Source organism: Lytechinus pictus, chromosome 17 (genome assembly GCF_037042905.1).
Source record: "Lytechinus pictus isolate F3 Inbred chromosome 17, Lp3.0, whole genome shotgun sequence".
NCBI lineage: Eukaryota > Metazoa > Echinodermata > Echinoidea > Temnopleuroida > Toxopneustidae > Lytechinus > Lytechinus pictus.
In genome coordinates this window covers 14,500,874-14,527,549 of record NC_087261.1, presented here as the reverse complement: position 1 = coordinate 14,527,549, position 26,676 = coordinate 14,500,874, and the positions used below count along the sequence as shown (strand labels likewise).

The 26,676-nt window shown below is 36.3% G+C and overlaps 2 protein-coding genes across 2 annotated transcripts; both read right to left on the bottom strand.

Moving 5' to 3' along the window:
* Positions 1-1,443: 1,443 nt before the first annotated feature.
* LOC129280250 (serine/arginine repetitive matrix protein 3-like) lies at positions 1,444-13,551 on the bottom strand. Its single transcript, XM_064112058.1, has 6 exons — positions 13,476-13,551; positions 12,300-12,420; positions 11,602-12,021; positions 8,968-9,206; positions 6,433-6,588; positions 1,444-4,158 (listed from the first exon to the last, which is right to left on the bottom strand). The coding sequence occupies exons 2-6, from the start codon at positions 12,358-12,360 to the stop codon at positions 3,871-3,873; spliced, it is 1,164 nt and encodes a 387-aa protein (XP_063968128.1). The 5' UTR covers positions 12,361-12,420; positions 13,476-13,551; the 3' UTR covers positions 1,444-3,870.
* Positions 13,552-14,235: 684 nt separating this feature from the next.
* LOC129280251 (uncharacterized) lies at positions 14,236-23,037 on the bottom strand. Its single transcript, XM_064112231.1, has 6 exons — positions 22,448-23,037; positions 21,456-21,561; positions 19,935-20,261; positions 18,262-18,352; positions 17,281-17,388; positions 14,236-14,291 (listed from the first exon to the last, which is right to left on the bottom strand). Exons 1-6 carry the CDS (start codon positions 23,035-23,037, stop codon positions 14,236-14,238), a joined length of 1,278 nt encoding a protein of 425 aa, XP_063968301.1.
* Positions 23,038-26,676: the final 3,639 nt, after the last annotated feature.

The following is a 26,676-nucleotide window of genomic DNA, read 5'->3' as shown; positions in this document are numbered from 1 at the left end:
TCAAATTATTCATTCTTTCTTCATGAAATATCAAAATGAATGTCAAAATTCATAAAAATGAATATCAAAATATATTCCAACAAAGTGTTGGTGTTAGAAACCGATATTGATATTTATTCATTTGCAAATAAAATCATTCATTCTTTCTTTTTTCTTGAAATATCAAAATGAATGTCAAAATTCATGAAATTGAATATCAAAATATATTCCAACAAAGTGTTGGTGTTAGAAACCGATATTGATATTTATTCATTTGCAAATAAAATCATTTTCTTTTTTCTTGAAATATCCAAATGAATGTCAAAATTCATGAAAATTAATATCAAAATATATTCCAACAAAGTGTTGGTGTTAGAAACCGATTTTGATATTTATTCATTTGCAAATAAAATCATTCATTCTTTCTTTTTTCTTGAAAAATCAAAATGAATGTCAAAATTCATGAAAATGAATAATATCAAATATATTCCAACAAAGTGTTGGTGTTAGAAACCGATATTGACATTTATTCATTTGCAAATAAAATCATTCTTTCTTTTTTCTTGAAATATCAAAATGAATGTCAAAATTCATGAAATTGAATATCAAAATATATTTCAACAAAGTGTTGGTGTTAAAAACCGATATTTTTTACACACAATATAAACTAAAGCATGTACAATTATGATATTTTTATATGAGTAAAACAAAACAAAGCATTATATATATGCAAGATATCATGAACATTATAAAATAAAATTCTGAGAGATATTGATATTTATTGATAAGCAAATTATTGATTAGCAAATAAAATTACTAATTCTTTCTTTCCTCTTGAAATATCAAAATGAATGTCAAATTTCATTAAAATGAATATCAAAATACAAGTAGTCTACATCCAACAAAGTGTTGGAGTTAAAAAGTGATTTTGATATTTATTGATTAGCAAATAAAAGTACTCATTATTTCTTTCCTCTTGAAATATCAAAAATGTCAAAAATAACCAAAATACAACAAATTTTAATCCAACAAAGTATTGGTGTCCAAAACTGATACTGATTATCGAAAATGCTATGTTTACTGATTATCAAATAAATCACCCAGTTATATAATTATTTGTATATATTTCCTCATGATAATGTTACATAGAGTCACATGCAAAATAATCTAATTTCAGAATATCCATTATTTAATTTGTTAGTTATAATACTTTTCAATCAAGGTAAAAACAAATTACGAGAGAGACATTGGAATAATAAAAAGGCCTCACTCACTTGGAGTCACTCTCTCAAACTTTAAAATATCCCTGACAACTCCCACCTACATACCCTAAAGGGAATTCATTAAAAAAAATAAAAGAGGGGGGGGGGGTATCACACAATAGCTTAGCAATGCCAATACTGATTTTGATGTACATTGAATGCGCAGGTAAATTCTCTGAGAAAATTGATTTTTTTTTTTTTTAAAGTTGTATCACAGTACATCATGGGTGATGTGGTCACATATGACATATGGAATCACAAAATTGACAATTTTACAAATACTTGAGTATTCCTTAATCATGGATTTTGTTTACAATTTTTCTGCATTAAAAAAAAACCCACTTGAAATATCAAAGTAATGCAATAGATCAATTGCTATGGTTTGGATGCTTTTTGTCTCGCCTGCATAGCAGAGCGAGACTATAGGCGCCGCTTTTCCGACGGCGGCGGCGACGGCGGCGTCAACATCAAATCTTAACCTAAGGTTAAGTTTTTGAAATGACATCATAACTTAGAAAGTATATGGACCTAGTTCATGAAACTTGGACATAAGGTTAATCAAGTATTACTGAACATCCTGCCTGAGTTTCAGGTCACATGACCAAGGTCAAAGGTCATTTAGGGTCAATGAACTTAGACCATGTTGGGAAAATTATTTTCAAAATCTTAACCGAAGGTTAAGTTTTTGAAATGACATCATAACTTAGAAAGTATATGGACCTAGTTCATGAAACTTGGGCATAATGTTAATCAAGTATTAGTGAACATCCTGCTCGAGTTTCAGGTCACGTGACCAAGGTCAAAGGTCATTTAGGGTCAATGAACTTTGGTCAAGTTGGGGGTATTTGTTGAATTACTATCATAACTTTGAAAATTTATGGATCTAGTCCATGAAACTTGGACATAAGGTTAATCAAGTATTAGTGAACATCCTGCCTGAGTTTCAGGTCACATGACCAAGGTCAAAGGTCATTTAGGGTCAATGAACTTTGGCCAAGTTGGGGGTATTTGTTGAATTACCATCATAACTGAAAATTTATGGATTTAGTTCATGAAACTTAAACATTAGGTTAATCAAGTACCACTGAATATCCTGTGCGAGTTTCAGGTCACATGACCTGATGACCATGGTCAATGGTCATTTAAGGTCAATGAACTTTGGCCGTGTTGGGGGTATATGTTAAATTACCATCCTAACTCTGAAAGTTTATGGATCTAGTTCATAAAACTTGGACATAAGTGTAATCAAGCATCACTGAACATCCCCTGTGAGTTTCAGGTCACAAAACCAAGTCAAAGGTCAGTTAAGGTCAATAAACTTAGGCCATGTTGGGGGTAATTGTTGAAGTGCCATCATAACTTTGAAAGTTTATGGATAGAGTGAATGAAATGTGGACATGGGTGTAGTTGACAGTCTTAAGTCTCTGTTCAAATGTCATTTATGGTCAATGAACGTGGTATTATGTCATTATATGAATGATGTTTTTGTTAATGATTATTTTATAGTAGTTTTCAAAGTTAGCACTGCTGCTATATTAAATTGCGTAATGCAGGCGAGACTGCCAGAGGCGTTCCACTTGTTATGGTTATTTCTCACTGGGGGCTTATGCTTAAGTGTGCATAACAAAATAAAATTTGTGCCAGAGCCATTAATATAGAGAGATCGGTCAACCCGGTTTCAGTGGGTTGCCAACATGGCGCAATTTCTTTGGATAGGGCTTGCCTAACAAATCATAATTGGTAAACCATTGAAACCGGGTTGGACGGACACTCTATTAATGGCTTTGATTTTGTGCACTGATGTAGCGGCCGCATGAGTTTACATCCTCATACCATCGCTCAGCTTATTTTATACAGTATAATTAATTTGTGTTCTAGATCAAGTTGAAGCCAATTATTCATGTAACCCACTTGGGTTGTGGAATTATTGGCCACGACCTGCATGACGAATAAAAAAAAAGAGTATGCATGTAATCTAAAAATGTGTTTAGAGGTGCAAATGTAAACTTGCTTCGATAACTCACATCTGTAATATTTTTCAACATTTCAACAAATCAAATCATAGTTACATTATAGAGATGAAGATGATGTTGTTGATGACGGTGAATGGTGATCATAATAATGATGATCATGAAATGCTGATATGATAATGTTGATGATTACGATGATAATAATCGAGAGATGGTGATGATGATGGAGGAGATAATGATGAAGAAGAAGATGATGGTGATGGTGGTGATGATGATGATGGTAATGATGAATTGATATGATAATGTTGATGATTTTAATGAGAGTAGTTGAGTGATGGTAATGATGATGGTGATGATAATGATGGAGAAGATGATAATTATGATTATGATGATGATATATAATAGTAGATGGTAATGATGATGATGGAGGAGGAGGAGGAGAAAATGATGATGAAGAAGAAGATGATGGTGATGGTGTTGATGATGATGGTGATGATTGTAATGTAGATGAGAGAGGCAATTGCGACGACAATGGAGATGATGATGATGAATGATGATGATGATGAATGATGATGAAAATAATGATGATGATAGTAATGACGATCTTGAAAATATGGCGGTGATCACGAATTCACTATCATGATGATATTGCTTGATTACTATGGCCTCCAGCCAGAAATAAACTGCCTTATTTTAAACAATTCAAAATGTGTTAATTCAAACTCAGACTTCAAGATGTCGGCGTCCATCTTTTCAAGAAGAGCCCCGTTTACAAGATGCTTGGCAAATAGTTCTACCGTCTCTGCCCTCATGTGGAGCAGACTTAGTGCTTGCCCGAGCTCTCCGCATGTCAGTTCTGACATATCACGCGGTAGGTCCGCTGGCGAGTTGAATGTTCGTTCTGGAAGACGGACTCGCTTGTGTGATGTAGATTTAGATGGATTGGACTGATAATGTGTGAGAGAGAAAGAAGACAAAGAGATTGAGAAAGATGAGAGTAACAGAAATTGTCAAATTTGAAGACATTTCTAAAGTTAAATGACCCATTTTGAAATTAATGAATGTTGTAAAAATGATGCAAGCAAGACGCAATGAAACGATATGAAATTATGAAATAATTACAATATGGAATACTATAAATATGTTTTTAAATAGAAATACCTGACAAGTTTTTGAGGAAAATGTCTTTATTATCATAGGTGTATGGATGTTTGGGTGGGGTATCTACGACCAACGGCGCCCGGCGCAAGTGCTAAAATCGCTCCCCTTTCAAAGTGTTCTATCTCAATGCGAGTTCGAACATTTTTCATTAGACTTTATACTGGAAATATTCTTTGTTGGATTTTGCAATAATAAACATGATTCGTATCTAACTTAACAATGAATGCGAGCGCGAAGCGCCAGCTGAAAATTATTGATCTTCGGACCTGGAAAAGGAACATTTAAAAAGACCCTTTTAGGAAATCATAGATAAATTATGATAGGGATCTCATTAAATAAATCGACCTAATACGAGGGCGAAGCGCGAGCCTATTTTTTTCAACATTAAGACTGAATAGTCTAAACAGTTAATGCGAGAGCGAAGCGCGAGCCGAAAATTATTGATATTTAGACCTGAAATCAAAACATTTTAGGGAGAAGTTATCACACGATGCGGATTTAACTATTAAAGTAATTGATGCAGGCAAGAGCATAGAGCTGATTTATATACCTACCTGAAAGGGGAAAATTGTGAGGAGTATTCTTATGAATTCATTTTAATGGTTGATTGTAAAAATTAATGAAGACGGTTTGTATCTCCCTTATCAAATCAGCACGTGATGAAAGCCTTTGACAATTAAACCAGAAAAAAAAGTACTTTAGAACTGTTTGTAAGAATGAAGAGTGACGTATCAAAATGCTAACCCGCAGCTAGAGATGAAAAGTTATGATATGCGTTTGAAACTGTTTGTTGGAATTCTTGAAATGTATATCACTAATCAAAAGTTGGCACGAATATTCATCCTTGGGTAAAAACATGCAAGATTAATTTTCTAAATGAGTTGGATACTGCATTACCATTGTAATATCATAGGACGGGGGTATTAATCACCTTCAGTGGTATTCATTTTCTGCGCCTTTATATCTTAAGTTTGCCTTTTCTGTTCATTTTTTCCCTTTTCTTTATTTGCGCCCCCTTTCCTTTTCTTGCGCCCCCCTGAAAGTGGCACCCGGGGCACGTGCCCCCCTTGCCCCTCCCTAGATACGCCACTGGTCCATATCATCCGACCTATTCGCCACATGGTCCAACGTCATTTGGTCAACCGATCTTTTACTTAAATATTCGACCAATACAAATATGGGCCTTCTGTCCACTCAATGTTTCATCCAACAATCTACAGGTTATACACCAGCATGTATTGTGTTTTTTGATAGTGCAGTGCACAAAGTGTTATGGATTGTAAAACGTTCTACTACCGGAACATATTAATTATAAATTGGCATCAGTTGTCTCCCATTTTGTCTTTGCCTCAGTTGACATGATTGACATGTAAGAATTTTGTTATGTTTCTTATAGAGTACCGACGTGTGACGTCATCAATTTTCACTTTTTTGCATATCAGCCGGGGGGGGGGGGGGAGGGGGCCACTTGCATTGACGAGTGGATACCATGCTCGAACAAAAAACATGTAAAAATTGTTTTTTTTTTTAAAGATATGGCACGTTACGTACGTAACGTAATAAGGGTGTCAAAAACACTAAATTAATGAAAAAAGGGTATCTATTTCGATAGGAAAGCTACGTGTTTAGGGTCAAATTTGCAAGGGTAAAAAAAGACTAAAATGTGTACTTTTTGCCCCAACATTCAACACTACATGTTTAGAGTCCGATTTGCGCGAGCCGTACTAAACCAAGTGATGTACATGTAGGTAAAGGTAAAACCGACGTCCGTGACATAATTGTAACAATTAAAATATCGCTGTATTTGTTTAGGGATTCAGAGAATCCTTGCCAAGAGTATCGTTTTGTTTCCAATACTTTGGGGTTTCACACGCCAATACTTGTTAAGGTGTGCATTTTCAGAATATGGAAAATACTTGTTTAGGGTGCTTTTCGAGACCACATGGTCACGCATGGTATCCACTCTTTAAAAAAATACTGTATGTAATGACGGTTCCTTTTTTTTAAGAACACGGTGGGTAATGTGAAAAATCACAGTTCGTCCAACAATATCAACTTACTTTTCTGCATGGTTTAAGGGGGCTTGGAAATGTAAGTTCGGTGGGTGATGACACGGGTGACGTCACAGATGAATTTTCATCGTTACCATCTTTGGTTGAATCATCACGAGTGGAGTTCGGAATGAGATAATCCGTTGCTTCGTCAAAGCTATGATTCTGTATGTATAAAACATGATAAAGACAAGGATATTTAAGGCAAAAGAGAGTAGTTGCAGCAAATAATCTTTTTCATCAGAAAGTCTTTAAAATCAAGGTTAATTGTCACCATATTATCATAGTTCTGGAACATTGAAATAAACTGATCTTTGTGAAATCATGATATCTTAGCTGAAAACCTATAATGATCAAGCACCTACACAAAAAGCAAAATGTTGGATAGTGAATTAATATTGCTTGGAAAATTACCCGACATTTGATGGAATTCCGTGCTTATATTGCTGATTTCACAGCAATTAAATTACACATTTTCTTCCAGAGTAATTTGGCATATTTATACATACAAACACTTGGGTGGTCATTCTATTTGATTCTATTCAAACTCATTTTAAGTCAATTACCAATACTGGTATTTATCTTTAAAGGAGAATGAAACTCTTGGAGCAAGTTAGCTTTTGTGAAAGCAGAAAAATCAAAGAATAAGATCAACAAAACTTTGAGTAAAATAGGACTAGCAATAAAAGAGTTATGAGCATTTGAATGTCGAGATCACTAATGCTATGGAGATCCTCCCATTGGCAATGCGACCAAGATCTGTGATGTCACACACGTACAACTCTCCCATTTGGACACTGAAAATATACCCCAAAACATCTCTTTTTGCTCATTCTATAATCATATGACAAACGATTCATCAATGATATAATGTTGTGAAACCTCTGTACTTGTCATCTCATAAAGAGAACACCTCACCTTGTGATAGACTCTATAAAAGTGAGAATATAAGTGAAATAAGTACTAAAGTAATGAGGGAGTTGTACGTGTGTGATATCACAGATCTTGGTCGCATTGCCGTTGGGAGGATCTACATGGCACTAGTGATCTCAATATTCGAATGCTCATAACTTTCTTATTATTCATTCAATCTTCCTCAAACTTTCAACAATATGTTTCTTTGATTTTTCTCTTTGATATGGATTCAGCTGGTTTCAAGGGTTTCATTCTCCTTTAAGGGGAAAATGCGTTTTCAGAAATTATTAAGACACAAAGAGATTCAGTATACTGCATAGATATTGAACTAAGAAAAGGAAAAAAATCGGTGTAACTCACTTCTAATTCAGACAAAGTGACAAATAGCTGTGATATCGACCGCCGCTATAAGTTATGAATTCAGACAAACGGCACAAACGGACACAGATATTCGGTATAACTTACAGCTTTGTATTGAGACATAGCTTACAGCTTTGTATTGAGACAAGGGATTTGGTAAATCTCGCATCAGCTCGCAGCTAATGAGTTTTGCAAACCGACAAAGATATTCGGTATTCCTCGGTTTTTAACTCAAACAAAAAGGTTCGGTATAACTCACAGCTAAGCTTTTGAATCAGACAAAGAGACAAAGATATTCGGTATAACTCGGTTTTGATCTCAGATAAACGAATCCTTAAAACTCACAGCTATTTTTTGAACTCAGACAAAATAGAAAACGATATTCGGTATATCTCTGTTTTGAGAAAAGTTTTAAGGCAATGAAATATTATAATCACTTCTAAGTATTCTTTTATGAGAGGAAAAAAAATCGGGATAACTCGCACGCTACGTTTTGTGCATGCTAAGACACATTAATAGACAACAAGACTCGGTATAACTCAATGCTTAGTTTTGCTTTAAGACGAAGCGAAATGAGATTCGGTATATCTCACATCTCAGTCTCGAACTCGAGAGATTCGACAAAACTCCCTGGATATGTTAGAACTAAAAGAAACAGAGAAATGCGGGATAACCCACAGCTAACATTTGAACTCGGATACAAAGACAATGGGATTCAACATAACTCACAGCTTGGTTTCATTATCAGACAAAGAGACAAAGGGATAATAACTCATAGTTAATTACTCGGACAAATTGAGCGACGAATTTATTTGGTATTTATAATTCGTAGTTTTGAACCCCGACAAATTGGGAGACAATGAGTTTCCGTATAACTTCTACACAGTAAAAACGCTGTTTAAGATTTTATACAACGCTGTTTACTATATGAACCTTACAGTATTTGTTTAACCGTTTAAACAATCATGTTTAATTTATTGAAGATTATATATTGAAAATTAAACTTTGTTGCTTAAGATTTAAACAGCTCTTTAAACTGTTTAAACAATTACTGTAAGGTTCATATAGTAAACAGCGTTGTATAATTATTTTTTTTTTACTGTGTATAGTTAAGTTTTTAGCCCAGATAATTAAGAGACAAAGAGATTCGGTATAATTCATATAGTTAAGTTTTGAACCCCGACAAAATAGACGAATAGATTCGGGATAACTCAGTTAATTTTTGTACTCAAATAAAGAGACAAATAAATCATATTCCATATGACTCACAGCTAATTCAATTGGTCCAGAGACAGTCTGTTCTAAGATGGAAGGAGCAGACATCTTCCTCCTTTTCTCCGGCTTCTTCTCTTCATGTTTGTGTTTACTAGAAGCTGAATGATTTCGATGAACCTTTGATCGGTGCTTTCCTTTCTTCGTTCCATCCACGCCATCGCCCCCATGAACTCCAGAACGATCATTAGTCCTAGGGGAGCGAGGGTCTCTGTGCTTCCTCTCATGCCTTCCACCTAAGGTATCATGAATAAAAATTGACATCTTAAAGGGATGGTCCAGGCTGGGGATATTTATACCTCAAGAAATAGAGCAAAATTCAAAAAGCAAAATGCTGAAAATTTGATCAAAATTGGATAACAAATAACAAAGTTATTGAATTTTAAAGATTTTGCATTATTCCAGTGAAACAGTTCTAGGCACACTGCAAAAACTCCGGTGTTGATTTAACACCAGCCCGGAATCTATATATTATGTCCATACCAGAGAAGTATTGAAACAACACCAGTTTGGAATCAAATCCATTTACTGTTTTAATTCTAGTTGGTGTTGTATAAACACCTATCTGGTGTTAAACCGAAACCAAACTGGTGTAGTTTAACACTTCTTTGGTGTGGACATATATAGATTCCGGGCTGGTGTTAAATCAACACCGGTGTTTTTGCAGTGCATGTCTTTATGAATATTCATTAGTCGGGCTGATGATGTCATATCCCCACTTGTTATTTTGTATTTTATGATATGAAATTAGGTTTACTATAAAAAAAATTCTACCAAGAACTAAAGCAATTGGATTGACAACTGATTAAGTGCATTAGTTATTTATTGCCGCAACTTATTCCATCATAATGGAGACACATTATTTACACATGTATGAAAAAATGAAACATTTATGATTTCATGTAATAACATAAGAAAAGGGAAAGTGGGGATGTGGGGATGTGACATCATCAGCCCACCTCATGAATATTCATGACGATGTGCATAATTGTTTTCACAAAATATTGACAAACTTTAAAATTCAATAACTTCGTTATTTGTTTTCCGATTTTGATGAAATTTTCAGCATTTCGCTCTGTGAATTTTACTGTATTTATTTTTTTATTTATTCATTCATGCATGTTCACAATGTACAATGTAAAATAATACACAGATAATATATAAATATATATATATGAAACACAAGTAAATAAGGAACATACAAAGGTGTTACAACATAAGCTTAAAGCTTGATTGGTTGAAGCACCTTTAAACTGGTTTTGCATTCAAGAAAACAAAATAAAATGTAAGAATAAGGAAGAGAGGAAAGAAAGAGAAGAATGTAAAAGTGATAGACTGCCGAGATATAACAATTAAGTTTCAAATTGTTATGAATATATGGTATAGTAATTCAACAAAGTTAAATTCTTAATCTTCAGTTACAAATAGAAGAAAGAAAGAAAACAAAATACATGTATACATGTACGTTACTAGCACTTTACAGATTCTGTAATTTTGAAAGGAGATTGTGCTTTACAGCCAATTTAAAAGAATGTGAGGTTTTCAAATTTCGAATATTATGTGGAAGAGAATTCCAAACATCTGAACCACGGTGTTTAATTGATTTATGAGCTAATGCGGTGCGGGGATTAACCAAATGTATGTTCGATGACTGTCTTGTGCTATATAAATGGACAGTGCTGTTAGGCTTAAAACATTGAAGAAAATGAGTCAGGTAGCATATTGGCATTAAAACGAAACATAAATAAGGCAGTTTGCAAAAAAAAAAATATCTTCTACCTTCAAGCACTTCAGCTTTACAAATAAGGGATTTGTATGGTCTCTGTAACCAGACCCAGTACATATGCGAACTGCTTTCTTTTGCAGGAGAAATATATTGGTAGTTGACACTTTAGATGTAGCCCAAAGAACATTGCAATATGAAATATGTGGCAGTACAAGAGTATTGTATATCATCAATAATATCCTATCATTAACAAATGCTTTTACCCTATACAATATTTTAAGCCCGGACCATATCCCTTTAGAATCGTCCTCGTGGGTTCGTCAATTTCTATTCTCGATTCTTTTTTTTTTTACGAACCCTTTGACATTTCGTTAAAGACATCATGCCAAAATTATTATTGATTAAACTATTTCTGTTATTTCTCGTCAGCCAGGAGATTCTTGAATCATATCTTAATATATTTTCTTCCTGGATATAATTATAGTCCATTATATGCAATTCAACATTCGTTCATTCAGTCTGTACTGCTGTATGTTGTCTTTGGTGATTCTCTGAAATCTAGACAGATTTTAAATAAACACAAATTCAAGACGAAATAACTGCTTTTAAGTGAAGTATTGAATGGCAATTGAACTATTTAGCTGAATTGGCTTACTGGGCAAGAACATGTTGAAGGTACAATTGATCATGAATTTAACAGCAGCCAACTCATGGATTTGACGGATTTTGCAGAAACTTATTTTGTTTATTTAAAGTTATTATCCTGTATCGTTTATTATTATGTATCATGGAACTCATTTAGATGTTATGCCTGCGCTCGCGTACCAATGAAATTATCTTGTTAAATTGCCACACTTTATGTTATAGAACATTGCGGATTTTATTTTTTTTAGAGGAATGATTACTTTTTGAGCTCTCCTTGTCCAGCTTCTCCAATGATGGCGTTCGAGGAGGCAACGGAGGTCCAAATGGATCGGCACTTAATCCAGAACTACTAGGAGAATGATCACGTGATACTGACGTCATGTCATTAGCACTCTTTCGCCTTGTTTTCTTCTTTGACGATGACGACGACCGTGACTTATGGTGTCCACTCCTCTCCCTGGTCGATGATGATGGAGGTGTTACATGTGTTATGTATACACCGCTAGGTGACCCGATAGATGTGGTGTCCTTTGGAACATCCGGTAGGGGCCGGTTTTCTGCTTCCGGGTTACGCCGGAAAGAGCTGAGCCAAGAGGACTTGTTAGATTTGCTCTTTCGTCTGCGATACGGAATGGGTGGTGGAAAACTGTGTGGCATCGAATCCCGTTTGTCCATTTGTTCTGTTATGTAAATTAAAAAAAACATTACACTTCAATAATAGTTGTAATAATAATGGATACGTAATATATGGGATACATAGCACACAGATTCAAATTTCGACCTAGCTCATGACGCTTAGAAAACGCCAAGAAATTTTGGATGCCATTTTACCGTTGAAATATTCATAAAGCCTATTCCATTTATTGGTTGCATTAACATTGTGTTTATGATGAGATATACGTAAAACATGAAAGGATTTTAAAGTTTATTTTAAGTATGATAATGTTAATTTTCTTACTCTTTGACGTCCCACAAGAAGAGAGTCTGTGAGTCTGTGATTGATTGCTAGATGACGTCATGTCTTCATTCAAGTCGTTCGTGAAAACGGGTAAAGGTTCATCCGCATCCGAGTTCTGTGACTTTATTCCAAGACAAAATTTTGTGAACAAACATTTGTAAAATCAATTTCAGGGTGATATTGTGTTTGTGTAATCAAGTTTTTTTTTCAGACGTTTATCAGTCATATAAGTTTACATTTGGGGTCGACCTTAAACGTTCCAATCCGAAGACGCGACCAGGGCTTGAACCTCGAACTTCTGCATCATTTTTCCCCACCTAGATTGGATTAGAGGCATACGCCACAACGCCCAGTCATATCAACTTTGGAAAGATTCTAAACTGATACAAAATATATGAAATATTTTGGATTTTGTTATAAGTTAAAAATCAGGAATAAAGCATGTAAATTACATCTCCAGTAGATATGAACTAACTTTCATCTATCATGTCGATTTCAAATGAACCATATACAGTTCTGTCAGTGGATCTCTCTCCAGTCTCCATCTATAAACACCATGGAGGTTAGCCTCTTGTCAAGGCCCTGGTGGCTGCTTCCCGAGCGAAGCGAGGGATTTCCTAATTCGCGAAGCGAATTAGGCCAGGCGCGAGCGCTCTGCTTCGCTCTCTCCCTTGCTTCGCCATGTTCGCTCGGAAAGCAGCCGACAGGGCCTCGACAAGAGGCTACATGAAGGTCCACTGCAGGACTATATTATTGTTGTTATATTTGTTATTACTATCATCATCACCATTATCATTTGTACATAACGAGGGCGAGCGTGTTGATCAGAAAGCTCTACAGTTTGGTCCCATGACATTATTTATTTAAAAATCATTTGGCATGCATCTCGATCAGAGTATATCCGATCCACCTCATCTATGGAAATTCATCAACGTCATAATTTTATGTAAACAGAAAATTGGCGCAATGTCTCTTTGTACATGCTGGAAACAATGAAAAGTGCACTTGATTCTCAAAACACTAGTGTATATGCTTGATCGTAGCCTATATGCCTACATCATCATTAGGAAACACTCGAGCTGACAAATGCTGGAGTTGCTGGCTTTCCATAGGTGTGTTCGATTCAATCAATCACATCCCTTCGTTACACTGGACTAAAGACATGCACCCACCTACCTTTGGAGCTCCATTCTCTAGTTCTCTGTTGTTCTCTAAAGCAGCTGGGATTTCTTTTCCTTCACCTGAAGCTGGAAAAGGAATGTATACATGTACACAATTGCCAGAAGAATAAAATCAATGATTTTTTAAGAGAAAGATAATGATCAACGTCTGTCTGCATGGCAGTGTGTGTAAGCATAGCAAAAGCATAATCATTATCGTAGTAATAGACAAGGCATAAGCAATTTTGTGTCTCACCCACTTGTGAAAATAACCAGAAATATCGCGTCACCGGAGAGTCTTCGACGTAAACTTTAACTTTGACCTCAGAATGACCTTTGACCTCACCATGTCACCTCCGACTGCAGCATAACATGCAGGTCTCCCAAGTACATCTACAACCCAAGTTCGGGTGAAAAGTGACTTACGATTGCAGAGTTATGTGTCCTAAGAGAGTCTTGCACGTAAACTTTAGTGTTGACCTCAAAATGACCTTTGACCTTACCATGCAACCTCTGACTGCAGCATAACACACAGGTCTCCTAAGTACATCGTCAACCCAAGTTGGGTGAAAAGTGACTTAAGGCTGCGGAGTTATGTGTCATAAGGGAGTCTTGCATGTAAACTTCGTTGGCTTTTGCACATAAACTTGACCTCAAAATGACCTTTGACATTACCATGTGACACTAGACTGCAGCATCACAGTCATGCAGGTCTTCTAAGTACATCTACAAACCAACTTTGGTTGAAAAGTGACTGATACGGTTGCAGAGTTGTGTCATAATGTTTGTGACGGACAGACGACATTTGGATCCCTTAGTTTAGCCTTCACCTCTGGTGGGTGAGACAAAAAGACTAATGTTATTGGGAAACTTTAGAAAATAAACTGGCGAGCTGTGGCAGGAGATGAAATTCGTATATCTTACAGGTTACTTTTTTTTATCCTTGCGTGGTGGACTATGTTGAATGTTTTTATTTTGAATATCTCTTTTTTTACATAGGGCGAAGCAAGCGTGTATTAAATGGAAACTGCACTGCCCCTCATTTCTCAAAATATGTAGTGGAAATTGACTTTTGGTCACAATATCGGAATTCCAGTCAAATTGCTGAACTGTAAATTTTTATAACAAATCATCTATGAGTTGAAAGATGGAATACACAAGTTGAGGGGAGGCGCGATAGCTCAGTCGGTAGAGCGGGGGTTTCGGATTCCGGTGACCCGGGTTCGATTCCCAAGTGGTGCGCTAGTGCCCTTTGGTAGGCTTGTTATAATCACTCGGGTCGCGTTCGCGTTCGAAATCACTCGGGTCGCGTTCGAAATCACTCGGGTTTTGGATTTTGGGCGATTTTTTTTATTTCGATACGATTTTTTTTTCTAACGGTGTCTTCAATGGGACAAACACGCTGGGAAAATAAAATGAAATTCAAATTCTAGTTTCGTTTTAAGCCGGCAAGTGCCTTAAATAAAAGGCACTCGCCTACTGCTTAACATAACAAACAAGCAAATCAGCCATGTGGCTCAACTATCCTAGAATACATCCAGACTTCTACAATTTTTATACGAGGACTCCGAGTCGGAACTTGCCATATCTGCCACATCGATATTACATCGTCATTCCCATGTACGGACATGTATGCCTGCATGCAATGGCCCCAAGGCGGGACCCGGCCACGGTCGGACACGGCGTGCATCGGTAGCATGGAGCAAGGTAACGTGAGTCCAGTCGAGTTAGATCCCACGTTACAGTGCCAGTCAGTCTGCAGCTCGTCCGAAAGTATTTTATTCAGCGGTATGCATAGCCAGCCATCCGTGGTTTAATGCATATATACGTAATTAGACCAAAAGCTTCGGTCTCCAGTCTGTAATGTTCGTTGTTCCGCTGAACTCCATTAGCTCCACTCACCAATACAGAGACCGAAGTTCTATCTCGATCTGTACAGGGACTCAATGGCCATATGTTTATGCATTAAGTTCCAATAAAACGGGGAAGTGAAGTTGCGCGACAGCCGAAGCAATTATTTACTGTTACCCCTTTTAAGTTTATTTTCTCTTTTTTTGGTGCATTTTAGGACAAAACGGAATAAAAATATTTATTTGATACAGTTCTTTCCATATATTTTTATGAAATAAAGACAAAAATCGATGAGCGCCGTCTGGGGGATTTTGCATTGTTAACCCCGTAATGATGGTTGCACCATAGCGAGCCGTCTGTGTACGAGGAGAAATAAAAATGTTAAAAAACTCGAAACAGACGGCTGCCAGCTGTCTAATACGTAATGAGCTTTGAGGACGATCTTTCCGATAGGCGTTTTAAAATTATGCTCTTAACTATTGTCTATTTCTCATAAAATTTGTCTTATTTTATAGATAAAATGGCCATATCATGTTTTAAGTAACTGGAGACCTAAAAAATTCCCTACCTAAATTCTCGAAACATTGCATTAGGTGATGTGCTTAATTAATCTTCTTTGTGCTCGCGTGCCAAACGTATACGTTGAGCTGAACGGGGTTCAGTCTCTCTCTGTGTCTCTCCTACCTTTCCGAAATTAAAACGGTCCTTCGATCGGATATAGTTATTTAGACCCAGGACAAATAATGCTCTGACAACCAAACTAACTTTTCGTCAGCATCAGTAAAAATGTGAATGGGCTTTTAAAAACTAATACTAAAACTGATCTAAAATTGATCTTAGATCAATTTTAAAATTGATTTTGGAAATCGATTTTAAATTAATTTTAAAATCGTAATTGTACCTGTTCTAATTAACCGATTTTAAAATCGGCTCCCGATTTTACCCGATTTTACCACAATCGGCGCGATCACCTGCCAATCTTCGATCATGCCCCGTGAAGGAAAAATCGGATATAAAATATCGGCGTAGATCTAGTTACAGTGCGTGATCGTTCAGAACATATTTCAAGATTTTTTTGAGGTGCTAGCTATTTAGAGGTCGCATTAATCAGGGAGAAAGACGCAGTATTATCTCTGACGATGTTTACGAGGATAGATATCTTCTCTTCAACCTCGTGGTGATAGCGGACGCCGCCGTGAACTTTTAAATGTCGTATTACCGACGGACATCACTGCACTAGTCTCTTACCTCCTTTATGATGATAGACACTTCTCTTCAACCTCGTGGTGATAGCGGACCCCGCTTCTTTTATATTTGTTCTTGGTTATCAAAAGTTAATTTCTGAAGATAGTAATAAATTGATTTGAAAACGTTAGCTCCCCAAAGCATTTTAATAACATGTTCCGAATCATCGCGCGTGCTTGCGACTTCTATTACATTTTAATTGCACTTGCGCCTTTAAGATGATGCATTTTATTTAAGGCATTTGCTGGCTTAAAACGAAACTAGAATTTCAATTTCATTTTATTTGCCCAGCGTGTTTGTCCCATTGAAGACACCGTTAGAAAAAAAATTGCATCGAAATAAAAAAAAAATCGCCAAAAATCCAAAACCCGAGTGATTTCGAACGCGACCCGAGTGATTTCGAACGCGAACGCGACCCGAGTGATTATAATAAGCCCTTTGGTAAGGCATTTATCCTCATTACCAGGTCCGTCGGAGAGGACCTTAAGCCGTCGGTCCCCTGGTTGCTTGCTCACAGGCATTCGTGTTTTCTTAGCAGTCAGGTAAAAAACCTCGGTATAAGTGGATGAGACACAATTTCCAAAAGTAGAGTAAGTTTTTCTTAAAACGCTAGTCTAATCAATTGAATACAGATCCTCATGAGATCACAATGAATATTAATTATTCTAAGTTAACAAACCCTTTATTGTAAATAAATTAATAAAATGTAAAACGAAAGTTCTTACGTGGACGAGGATGCTTAAGGGTGGAATCGACGTTAACATAAGCATGATTCTCAATCGTAATAGGTCCGTTTACGCACGTTGATATCATTGAGCCTCGAGAGAAGGGAGCTGAAATAATCATAATGCAAGTAAATATAATTAATTCAACTGACACTGACTATCTTTGAAAACGTATATTGGACTAATCAATTATTTTAGCATTCGTTTGTCGATTATATCTTATAATTTTGATGTTATGATAGCAATCATTGTTAAACATATTATAATAATTAAAAAAACATATTTGTGCAAAGATATCCAACAACGGCAGAAATCCCATCTATAGAATGATTATTGAGTTAAGTATAGGCCTAGCTTTATATACAGGCAGAATATTCTTTTTTTAATCTGAATTCAGATTTAAGCAGACTGGTTACGTTTCATATTCCTGGGTTTGAATTAAAGGAGACTTAGTTTAATTCCTGAGATTTCATTCAAGCAGACTAAATGCCCTTTCTCATCCCTTAGTATGAATTTAAACAGACTGAATTACCTTTGTAATTTCTGTGTTGAAATTTAAGCATACTGATCCTTTCATATAAACGAAGTACGTTGTTTATCTCTGAGTTTGAATTTTGGCAGATTGAATTACCTTTGTTATTCATGACTTTGAATTTGGTAGACCAAATTACCTTTTCTAATAAGATTTAACTGCTCTCTAAATGCAAAAGAGCTAATCTATAGTCCCTATAATCACACTTCTCTTGGGAGTGATACTGTAGGGACCAATCCCTTTGGAGTGAACTATCCTTTTATATTGCATTATGACTCCTTTTGGAGTGAACTGCTAGAAGAGACACATGCATTTCACTCCAAAAGGAGTCATAATGCACTCTAAAAGGATGTACAGTTCACTCCAAAGGGATTGGTTCCTATAGAATCACTCTAAGAAGAATGTGATTAGGGACTAGATTAGCTCTTTTGCATTTAGAGAAAAATTACGTTTCTTATTCCTGAGTTTGACGTTCCATGACTCGAGCTCCCACAATGGAACAGTGACAAAAACTGCTCCTTTATCTCTGATAAACATTTCCTATATATATTCAGACAGAAAAAAGGAATATTACTAGTGTTGGTTATTATCATTAATTACTTCTAGAAAATGATATCATAAACATGAGTAATAAGATAAAAATGATCCACATATTTTATCGACATAGTTTTGTTCAAAATAGACGTCTTGCCGATTCAGCACTTTTTCCATTCGTGGTTATTTTTCCATTCTTCTGTAAGCAACCTGTATATTGACCTACGAAAATTGTTTTACTGCAAAGGGTAAAGCCTAAATGGCAAGTTTTTAGAAAATAGTATATACCTTTCATACAATATCGAGATAAATTCAAGTTCCATCGGGCTCTTATGCCTGGCCGCACCAAGAATACTCTTGATATTACTTAAAGAGGAATTTCACCTTAACGAACAGTTTGTCGTAAAAATAGCCCCCCCCCCAAAAAAAAAAAAAAAAAAAAAATAGTAAAAAAATATTGGTGAAGGTTCCAGGAACATCCATTAAATATTAAAAAGTTATTCAAGTTTTTGATTTGTGACGAAATGAGCAGCTGCCGAAATGTTATGTAATATATAATGCATAAATTTCATTTTCAATGGTTCATGATGACTTATTTTTTATTTTCTTTTTAGGAGCGAGTGTGAAATAATTTGTGTATTGATAGCTCTGAAGATACCATAAAAACCATTTTGAATTTTCTGAGAATTGACATTTCATTGATTTTGTACCATACGATATGTAGGAAAGCTGCTCGCATGCGACGTCACAAATCAAATTATTAAAATTCGAACAACTTATTTATTCTTTGACAGATTTTCCTCAAACCTTTGTCAATATTTTTTCATTATCTTTCTGCTATTTTTACAATAAAATTTTTGTCAGGGTGAACTTCCCCTTTAAAGTACTGTCAAATTCTATAATAATTCATCAAAGGTATTGCTTTGTCCCCAAGTATCTCTATCCATTTTCAAGAGGTTTTACCCTTTTCGAATTTATTTTAATTGATACGGAGTTGAAACTGAAAGGTCATATATGCATGATGATTAAATGTATATATGAGATAATGCGGTTTATTGACGACGGTCATTTGGGAAAAAACTTTCAGGCTTAAGGACCAAGGAAACGAGATAAGGAACAGAGAAAAGGAGAAGAGGGAGAAGAAGTCAGTGGCGGAATGATCCAAAAGCATTGAGGGGGCTAGATAAATTATGGCGTATCGGGAAAAATTCACAAAAAGGAGCGAGCGAGCAAAAATTTCGATATTTGTATTACATAAATCAATTTTCTTTTTTATAGTATTCCGAAAATGATATCAGATTTCACCCTTCTCTCGTCATGCTATTCCATTTTCTCTTTTTATTTCTTGGTCGGAACAGTTTTTTTTTTTTTTTTTTTTTTTTTTTTGGGGGGGGGGCAAGCGCCAGCAAGCCCCCCCCCCCCCCATCTGCACGCCACTGGAAGATGTATATAGAAGGTGAATAAACAAATGGGAACGAGAATGGGGGACTAAAGATAAAAGGGGGGATAAGAAGAAGAAAGAGAAGAAGATGATGGTGATTATAAGGATATAATAAAGGAGGGGGAGAGGAAGAGGAATCAATCTTACTGGAGGAATACGTTCCACGTCGATTCCCTTATAGGATGAGATCAATTGCTGGTATATCTTTGTTTTTTCTTCCATCTCTGGCGATACTTTAAGAAGTACATCTGAGTTTGTCGATATTATGACGACCGATCTCCTCGCCCCATCCCCTCCAACGACGACACCAATCGCAAAATACGTAGTAGCCTCCTGTGAAAACTTGAGGTGAAGGTCTAGGGTTCGAATCCGTTTCATGATAGAAGACGCCTTAGGGTTCATCCATTTATTTCGATTAGGTATGGTCTCTCTGATCCGCACGGTGGTTGGTAGGCCATGAAGTGAAATCAAATCCTGTCAAAGAGAAAGATGAAGATGGGATAAAGAAAGAAGAAGAGGAGAAAGAAAAGAAGTAGAAAGAGAAGAAGGAAGAAGAAGAAAAGGAAGAAGAAGAAGAAGGGGGAGAAAGAGAGGCAGAAGATGAAGAAGGGGGAGATAGAGAGGCAAAAGATAAAGAAGGGGGAGAAGAAGACGGGGAGAAGAAGAAGGGGGAGAAGAGAAGGGGAAGAAAGAGGGGAAGAAGAAGAAGGGGAGAAGAAGGAGGAGGGGAAGAAGGGGAGAGGAGAAGGGGAAGAAAGAGAGGAAGAAGGAAAAAAAAGAAGTAGAAAGGGAAGAAGAAGGGGAGAAGAGAAGAGAAGGGAAAGAAAGAGAAGAAGCAGGGATGATGAAGAAGAAGGGGAAGAGAGAGAGGAGGAAGGAGAAGAAGCAGGGATGCTGAAGAAGAAGGGGAGAAGAGAAGGGAAGAAAGAGTGGAAGAAGAAGAGAGAGAAAAAAAAAGGAGATGTAGAGGAGGAGAAAGATATAGTATTTACATTCATCATGATTACTTGAAGCTTCTTTCAATGGTAACGTTCACAATGGAAGGTACTTTCAGTCTGTCAAGTGCACTAGTGAATCGTTTTCAGTAACTTACAGCAAACGTAGACAAAAGAATCAATCGGTAATCGCAAAGTCGTGAGGCAAGTTGATTGTTTGGTTTCCCGTCAATCCTAGTATACCGTCTTCTGTCAGTCTCGGAGTTTGTTCTTAATGTTTTACATAATGCTCTGCCCTTTTTATTCCTAATATTTATTCCTTTTTTTACATTGTTATCATGCTATCATGTTATCAAGAATTTATTGTGATTCTTGATGATCGCTAATAAAAACAGAAAAAAGTGTCGGTAATAAAACAACTTTATTTACTAAACTATAATCTCTCTCTCTGGTATCCTGAGTCATGTAAATATTGATTTGTTGATTATTTCAAGGAAATTGCGCCAAGTTTTAACTAGATTTCAATATACACAATTTATCAAAGAACATATGAATTACACTACAGATTGGTAAAGTGCAGTATTTTTTATGCGCTGTCATTAACATAACAGGGGCCTTTAATTCTACACGCCTAGCAATTATTGATTGTATATTAAAATATTGTACCTCATTTCATTATAATCAGCAATGTAATAAATCTGTTTAAAAAAATAGCCGTACGATCAGATCTCACCTTCACGTGCATTGATTTAGGCTCAGGGACACTCTCGTAGATTCCAGTCCATTTCAAGTTTAGTTTGATTATTTTCTGAGGATCGTTGCTTTCCCGAAGTCGGCATCTAGTAAAGTACCGAATGGAAAACATATCTAGAATTAGATGTCAGCGTTTCAGAAAAGTTCAAGCGGGTAGGCGAAAGTATTTGTATGACGGAGTCTGATCGGAGATACATATCATCTTCATGAAATCCATTTTTTTTTTTTTTTTTCAGGTTAAAAGTTTCAGCTCGCACTTCGCGCTCGGGTTATTCTATCTCAGCAGAGGGCGAGGCATAAGGCGATCGATCACCCGCTATGGTTTTCCAAGTAGTGAAAAGAGAAGGGAAGAAAAGATAAAGAGGAAAAAGGGAGAAAGAAGCTCGAGAGACTTACATGTATACATCATGTCTTGTACATGTTGTAACTCGGTATCACCTCTGTTATTCAATCAATTTAGAAGAAAACTATATTGTCTCCCCGATCACAATACTCTGGCGATTCCCCTGCTTTTAGGTGTATAAAGCGATCTACGTATCATTTTCACAAATACATAGTTGCAAACAGTTTGTATGTCCATCCAAACGCAAGTCAAAATATCAAGCGCAAGTCCCAAATACGGGTGCTTCATTGGCTGAAAATCAAGTTGCGCAAGATTTTTTTAGTTGCGTTTGATATCAACTCTTTCTGCAATGGGCCCCTAATAACTACACCTTCGACAATAACCCCTTCGATAACCACCCTATTATGGCCAACCCTATGACAACCACCCATGGGACACGTACCCCTTCTACAATCACCTCCACGACAACCACCCTATAACCATCCCTAAGGCAGTCATCTACTAGTATATGACAACCACACCTACAACAGGGCATGTAGGAAATTCCAAGGGTGATTATTCCAAGTAAACTATAATAACCTCTTCACGCTCCTGAAAAAGTATCCCAGCTAGGCCCTGACAAGACTTACCTGAGGTATTTGACAGCTAGTCTTTCGCATTCAATGACATCAAGAAGAACAAGTTCATTTCCAACATGGAGATCGGGGGATGCTATCATCTGAGTTGGGGTGGTGATCACCCGAACAACTTTGGGTCGAAATTTAGCAAGGGATTTCACGCTGGTGAATTTCATCTTAGTCTTCCTAGCTAAAAACCAATGGCTTGACTTGTTCGATTGGCTCTTCGATCTGTGAAGCGTTTTGTTTAAACCCTGATCGTTAGACTCTTTGACCACCTCTAATGATACGGAGGTCAGTGTTTTAGGAAGAGCAATGGTAGATGGAAATGATGTCGAGGCGGGATCCTTCTTTTCGCCAACACCGCTCTCAAGCACGGACGCTTCAACGTAATCAACAGCAAGAATGGATTCAATCTTGATGACCTCATTCACCGATACTGCTGTCTGCTTGTGATTCCCGTCCGCAACTGTCACCAGTAATGGGAGCTGATATTTGCGAAGAATCTTTGAAATGGACTGTGAGTCTGCACTCCAGGTTAGATCCGCCATAGTTGAGGTTTCTTCTTGAAGGCCACACTTAAGATCGGTTTCTTCAGCCATCTTTAACTCCTTGTTTAGCAGATGATCCCTGTCTGGTAAGGCTTGAATGATACGAAGAACATTCCAATATGGCGCTTATAAAAACGACATCTTCATGACCACTTTGCTTTCCAATTCAGACGTCTTTAAGAGGTAGGTCTTTAATCATTTTGATCACAACTACGTAATGCAAATAGCTTGAAAAGTATCCACCCTTGCTTGGGTAGGTTGTTTGGCAATTGATGCGAATGCTCATTGACAAGATACATGCGGAAGTAGTATTTAAAGATCTTAACATACGCAGCGTTTGTGTTTCGTAATTATCACTTCTTGCAGTACAGCTACAAAGGTGATTAATATAGTATAAAGTGGAGTCGGTGAATAGACAGTTTTAAAGAAGGAGAAATTAATCGCCGTGCCAGAATTGAAAGTGAAACTCATCTTGACAATAGGCAAGCTGGGTGATTAAGTTCTTCTCAAACGATGTAGGGCATATGTTACAGGCTGGATTATTTAGAATCATTTTATTTGTTCTCACTGGTTACCGAAATGACTGACTATCACTTACCATGACTTCTTTCAAAATTTGATAAAATATTTTCCCCTTTCTGCTAAATATGATTTTGCGTACCGTGGGTCACGGCATGGGGGGGGGGGGGGGCACCAGTAAAAATTTAGAGTCACTGAGTGGGCGGGTATGCTGACCTAATAGAGACATTTTAAGGACTGTGCCATTAACAAATAAAAGGATATGTATCTCACTAATCAAATAAAGTCAAACTCGAAGTGCGAGCTGATTTTTTATTTATATTCACACCTAAAAAAGGGACGCAGTTTTTTAAAATCATGATACGTACCTGCCTCACTAAACAAACAATGCGAGCGCCAAGCAAGAGCTGTTTATATATTTATATATATATATACAGTGCGTATCAAAAAAAAGTTTACACTTAGAAAAAATCCTGTAAAATTAAACATTTGTATTATCCTGAAGATTTTTCTTCATTTTAACATTGGTACAGATCCATTTAAGCAAATGACAATATAACTGTCGAAAAATATTTCCGCATGAGTGAGCTCCACTTGCTTTTGAAAAGTTAGTGAAAAGTGATTTGCGCAGAACTTTGAAATAGTTATGCGAATAAAAGTAGACCTTAATCACGAAGAACACGTGGAATTTAGCTAGTAAAATTGATTTGAAGATATTTTTTACCTTTTTTAAACTTGTTTCCTTGCCAAAAACACTTCGAAGGGTGCATTGCGCCCCACCCCACTCCCCCACAAACCGATGCCATCGTGACGATATTTGCTTTACACTGAACTGTGATTTACATGAAATTGCTTAGGCTTGATTTTCAAATTTCAAATTTCATTTATTTCTCCTCAAGAGATCAAGATAAAAATACATGAAAAATAGACAATGTAAATACAATGAACATCAACTTTTTTTTATACGCACTGTATATATATATATCTATATAATATGTATAATATATATATATATATTGGCCCGCAAACAGGGACATTTTAAGGACTATTTTTTTTATTCACGAGGAGTATACATATATTATCATAGTCATCGAGCGCCAAGCGCGTGCCTATTTTTTTTTTGTAAATTACACTTAAACACATATGAAGCACTTTTTGCAGTAATTGTAATCGGGAACATGATACGTATCTCACTAATCAAATATTGCGAGCGCAAAGCGCGAGATGAAAAATTTTGATATTCAGACCTTAAGAGGGGCATTCTAAGGTGTTTCGTATAGGAATTCCTTAAGACCATATAAACAGACAATGCGAGCACCAGGGGAGCGTTTCATCGACATTTTTGTCCGACAAGTTGTCAGGTCTGACAACTTTCCTTGATTATGATTGGCTGAGAGGCACTGTTACCATAGTAACAGTCGGATAAAACATTACTTGCCGGATAAAACGTCTGGCAAGTCCTTTCATGAAACGCTCCCCTGGAGTGTTGAACACATAGGCCTAAGCAAATTATGTTTCATAAAGTAATTGAAAATCATTTCTTATGTAATATAATATAACACATATAACATAACATAATTATAATATCATATAACTGTATGATATACATAATTTCCTCTTCTTTTCCCTCTACTTTTCTCTTTATTTCTCCCTCTTTTTCCTCCTTTCCCCCCGTTTTCTTCTTCTTTTTTTTTTTTGGGGGGGGGGGCAGCCCCACCGTAGTTACGCCATTGTTAGCACATCATTTGCTAATGCTAAGATCATTATTACCTCTTGTTTAAAACAACGGTAAGATCACATCGGAAAACTATGTTGTTTTAATGTGCATTTTTCCGGTAGAGTTTGAGTAACTTTGTTCAGCATGATGCTTCGAAAACATGAGCTAACTGTTACATTATTTTAAGGAAACGAGGTAGACCTATATGAACAAGATACGATTGAAAATTTGATATTCTGATCAGGGGCGGCGAAACATATTTTCGTTTGGGGGGCAAAGCCCAAAAAGGGCACTTATTTGCCAAAAAGGGCATTTTGGTGCAAACGGATATTTTCACCACGAGATTATCATATGTGTGTTTTATAATAATTGTGTTGAGCAAATTTTTCATTCAAAAGTGATTTCTGATTGATAAGATACATATCTAGGTTCTATTTTTCGCGAGCGAGCGAGCGGTTGGAAAATTTTAAAATCTGAAGTTGTAAAACTCACTTTTTATGGACCTAATTACTGTTAAGCATGCTAGATGTTGCGAGCGCTAATCACGAGCTCAAACTTTTGGAAATTTCATGTAATAAGACATGAAAAGAAAACATTCCGAGCAGTTCTGTCATCATGAAAAAAGGATGTGAATCTACACGGTAACTAAATAATCAACGCGAGCGTGAAGTGCGTGCTAAAGTTTAATATACTTCCCAGAAAAGGAACCTTTTAAAGACTGCATTTAGTGACTCATGAATAGGATATACGAGCTATACATATCTCACCCATCTCATCAATGCGAGCACGAAGCACGAGCTGAACATTTGTAATATTCCAACCTGAAAACTGGACATTCTAAGCATTTTTGTATGAACAGGATGAGTGTCATACTAAACAATAATTGATGCGAGCGCGAAGCGCGAGTCAGAAAATTGTGAATTTCTTACCTGAAAACTGGATATTCTATGCATTTTTGTAACCATGAACAGGAAGAATGCCTTATACTAAACAATATTTTCGAACCTAAAGTGTACTATGGTTTACTTCAAAAAGGGTATTTCATTTTGAAAACGGGAAAATTTCATTTTAAAAAAAAAAAGCATTTTCCGTTTTGGAAAAAGGGCATTTTTTCCTATGGGGATTTCTTTTGCCTCCCCCCCCCCCCGGTCCCACCGCTTCTGATTAAGGTCTACTGACCTGAAAATATTTTGAAACACTTTCGAAATCATAAACAGAATCCGTATCTCACAAAATGCAATATACTGCCCAAAAAGGAACGTACGTTTTAATCGCACTGTTTGATATGGAGGAATTATAAAATTGTGTGAAAGAGTTCTCACTTGTGAATGCCTTTAATTCAAGTATATTATGTACTGAAATGACATCTGGGAAGAACTAATGAAATTAATTAAAAGTAATATTACTAAAATAATATAGAACTGAAAATAAACCATGGTCGAATTTTTTTTATT

Excerpts from the sequence above, each read along its gene's own strand:
- LOC129280251 (XM_064112231.1), bottom strand. The coding sequence starts at position 23,037 with ATGGCTGAAGAAACCGATCTTAAGTGTGGCCTTCAAGAAGAAACCTCA. Across the intron at positions 21,562-22,447 it reads CTAGCTGTCAAATACCTCAG|ATGCCGACTTCGGGAAAGCA; the intron begins GTAAGTCTTGTC and ends GTACTTTACTAG. Across the intron at positions 20,262-21,455 it reads CTAAATCAATGCACGTGAAG|GATTTGATTTCACTTCATGG; the intron begins GTGAGATCTGAT and ends TCTCTTTGACAG.
- LOC129280250 (XM_064112058.1), bottom strand. The coding sequence starts at position 12,360 with ATGACGTCATCTAGCAATCAATCACAGACTCACAGACTCTCTTCTTGT. Across the intron at positions 12,022-12,299 it reads TTCTTGTGGGACGTCAAAGA|AACAAATGGACAAACGGGAT; the intron begins GTAAGAAAATTA and ends TTTACATAACAG. Across the intron at positions 6,589-8,967 it reads CTGGACCAATTGAATTAGCT|AATCATAGCTTTGACGAAGC; the intron begins GTGAGTCATATG and ends TTATACATACAG.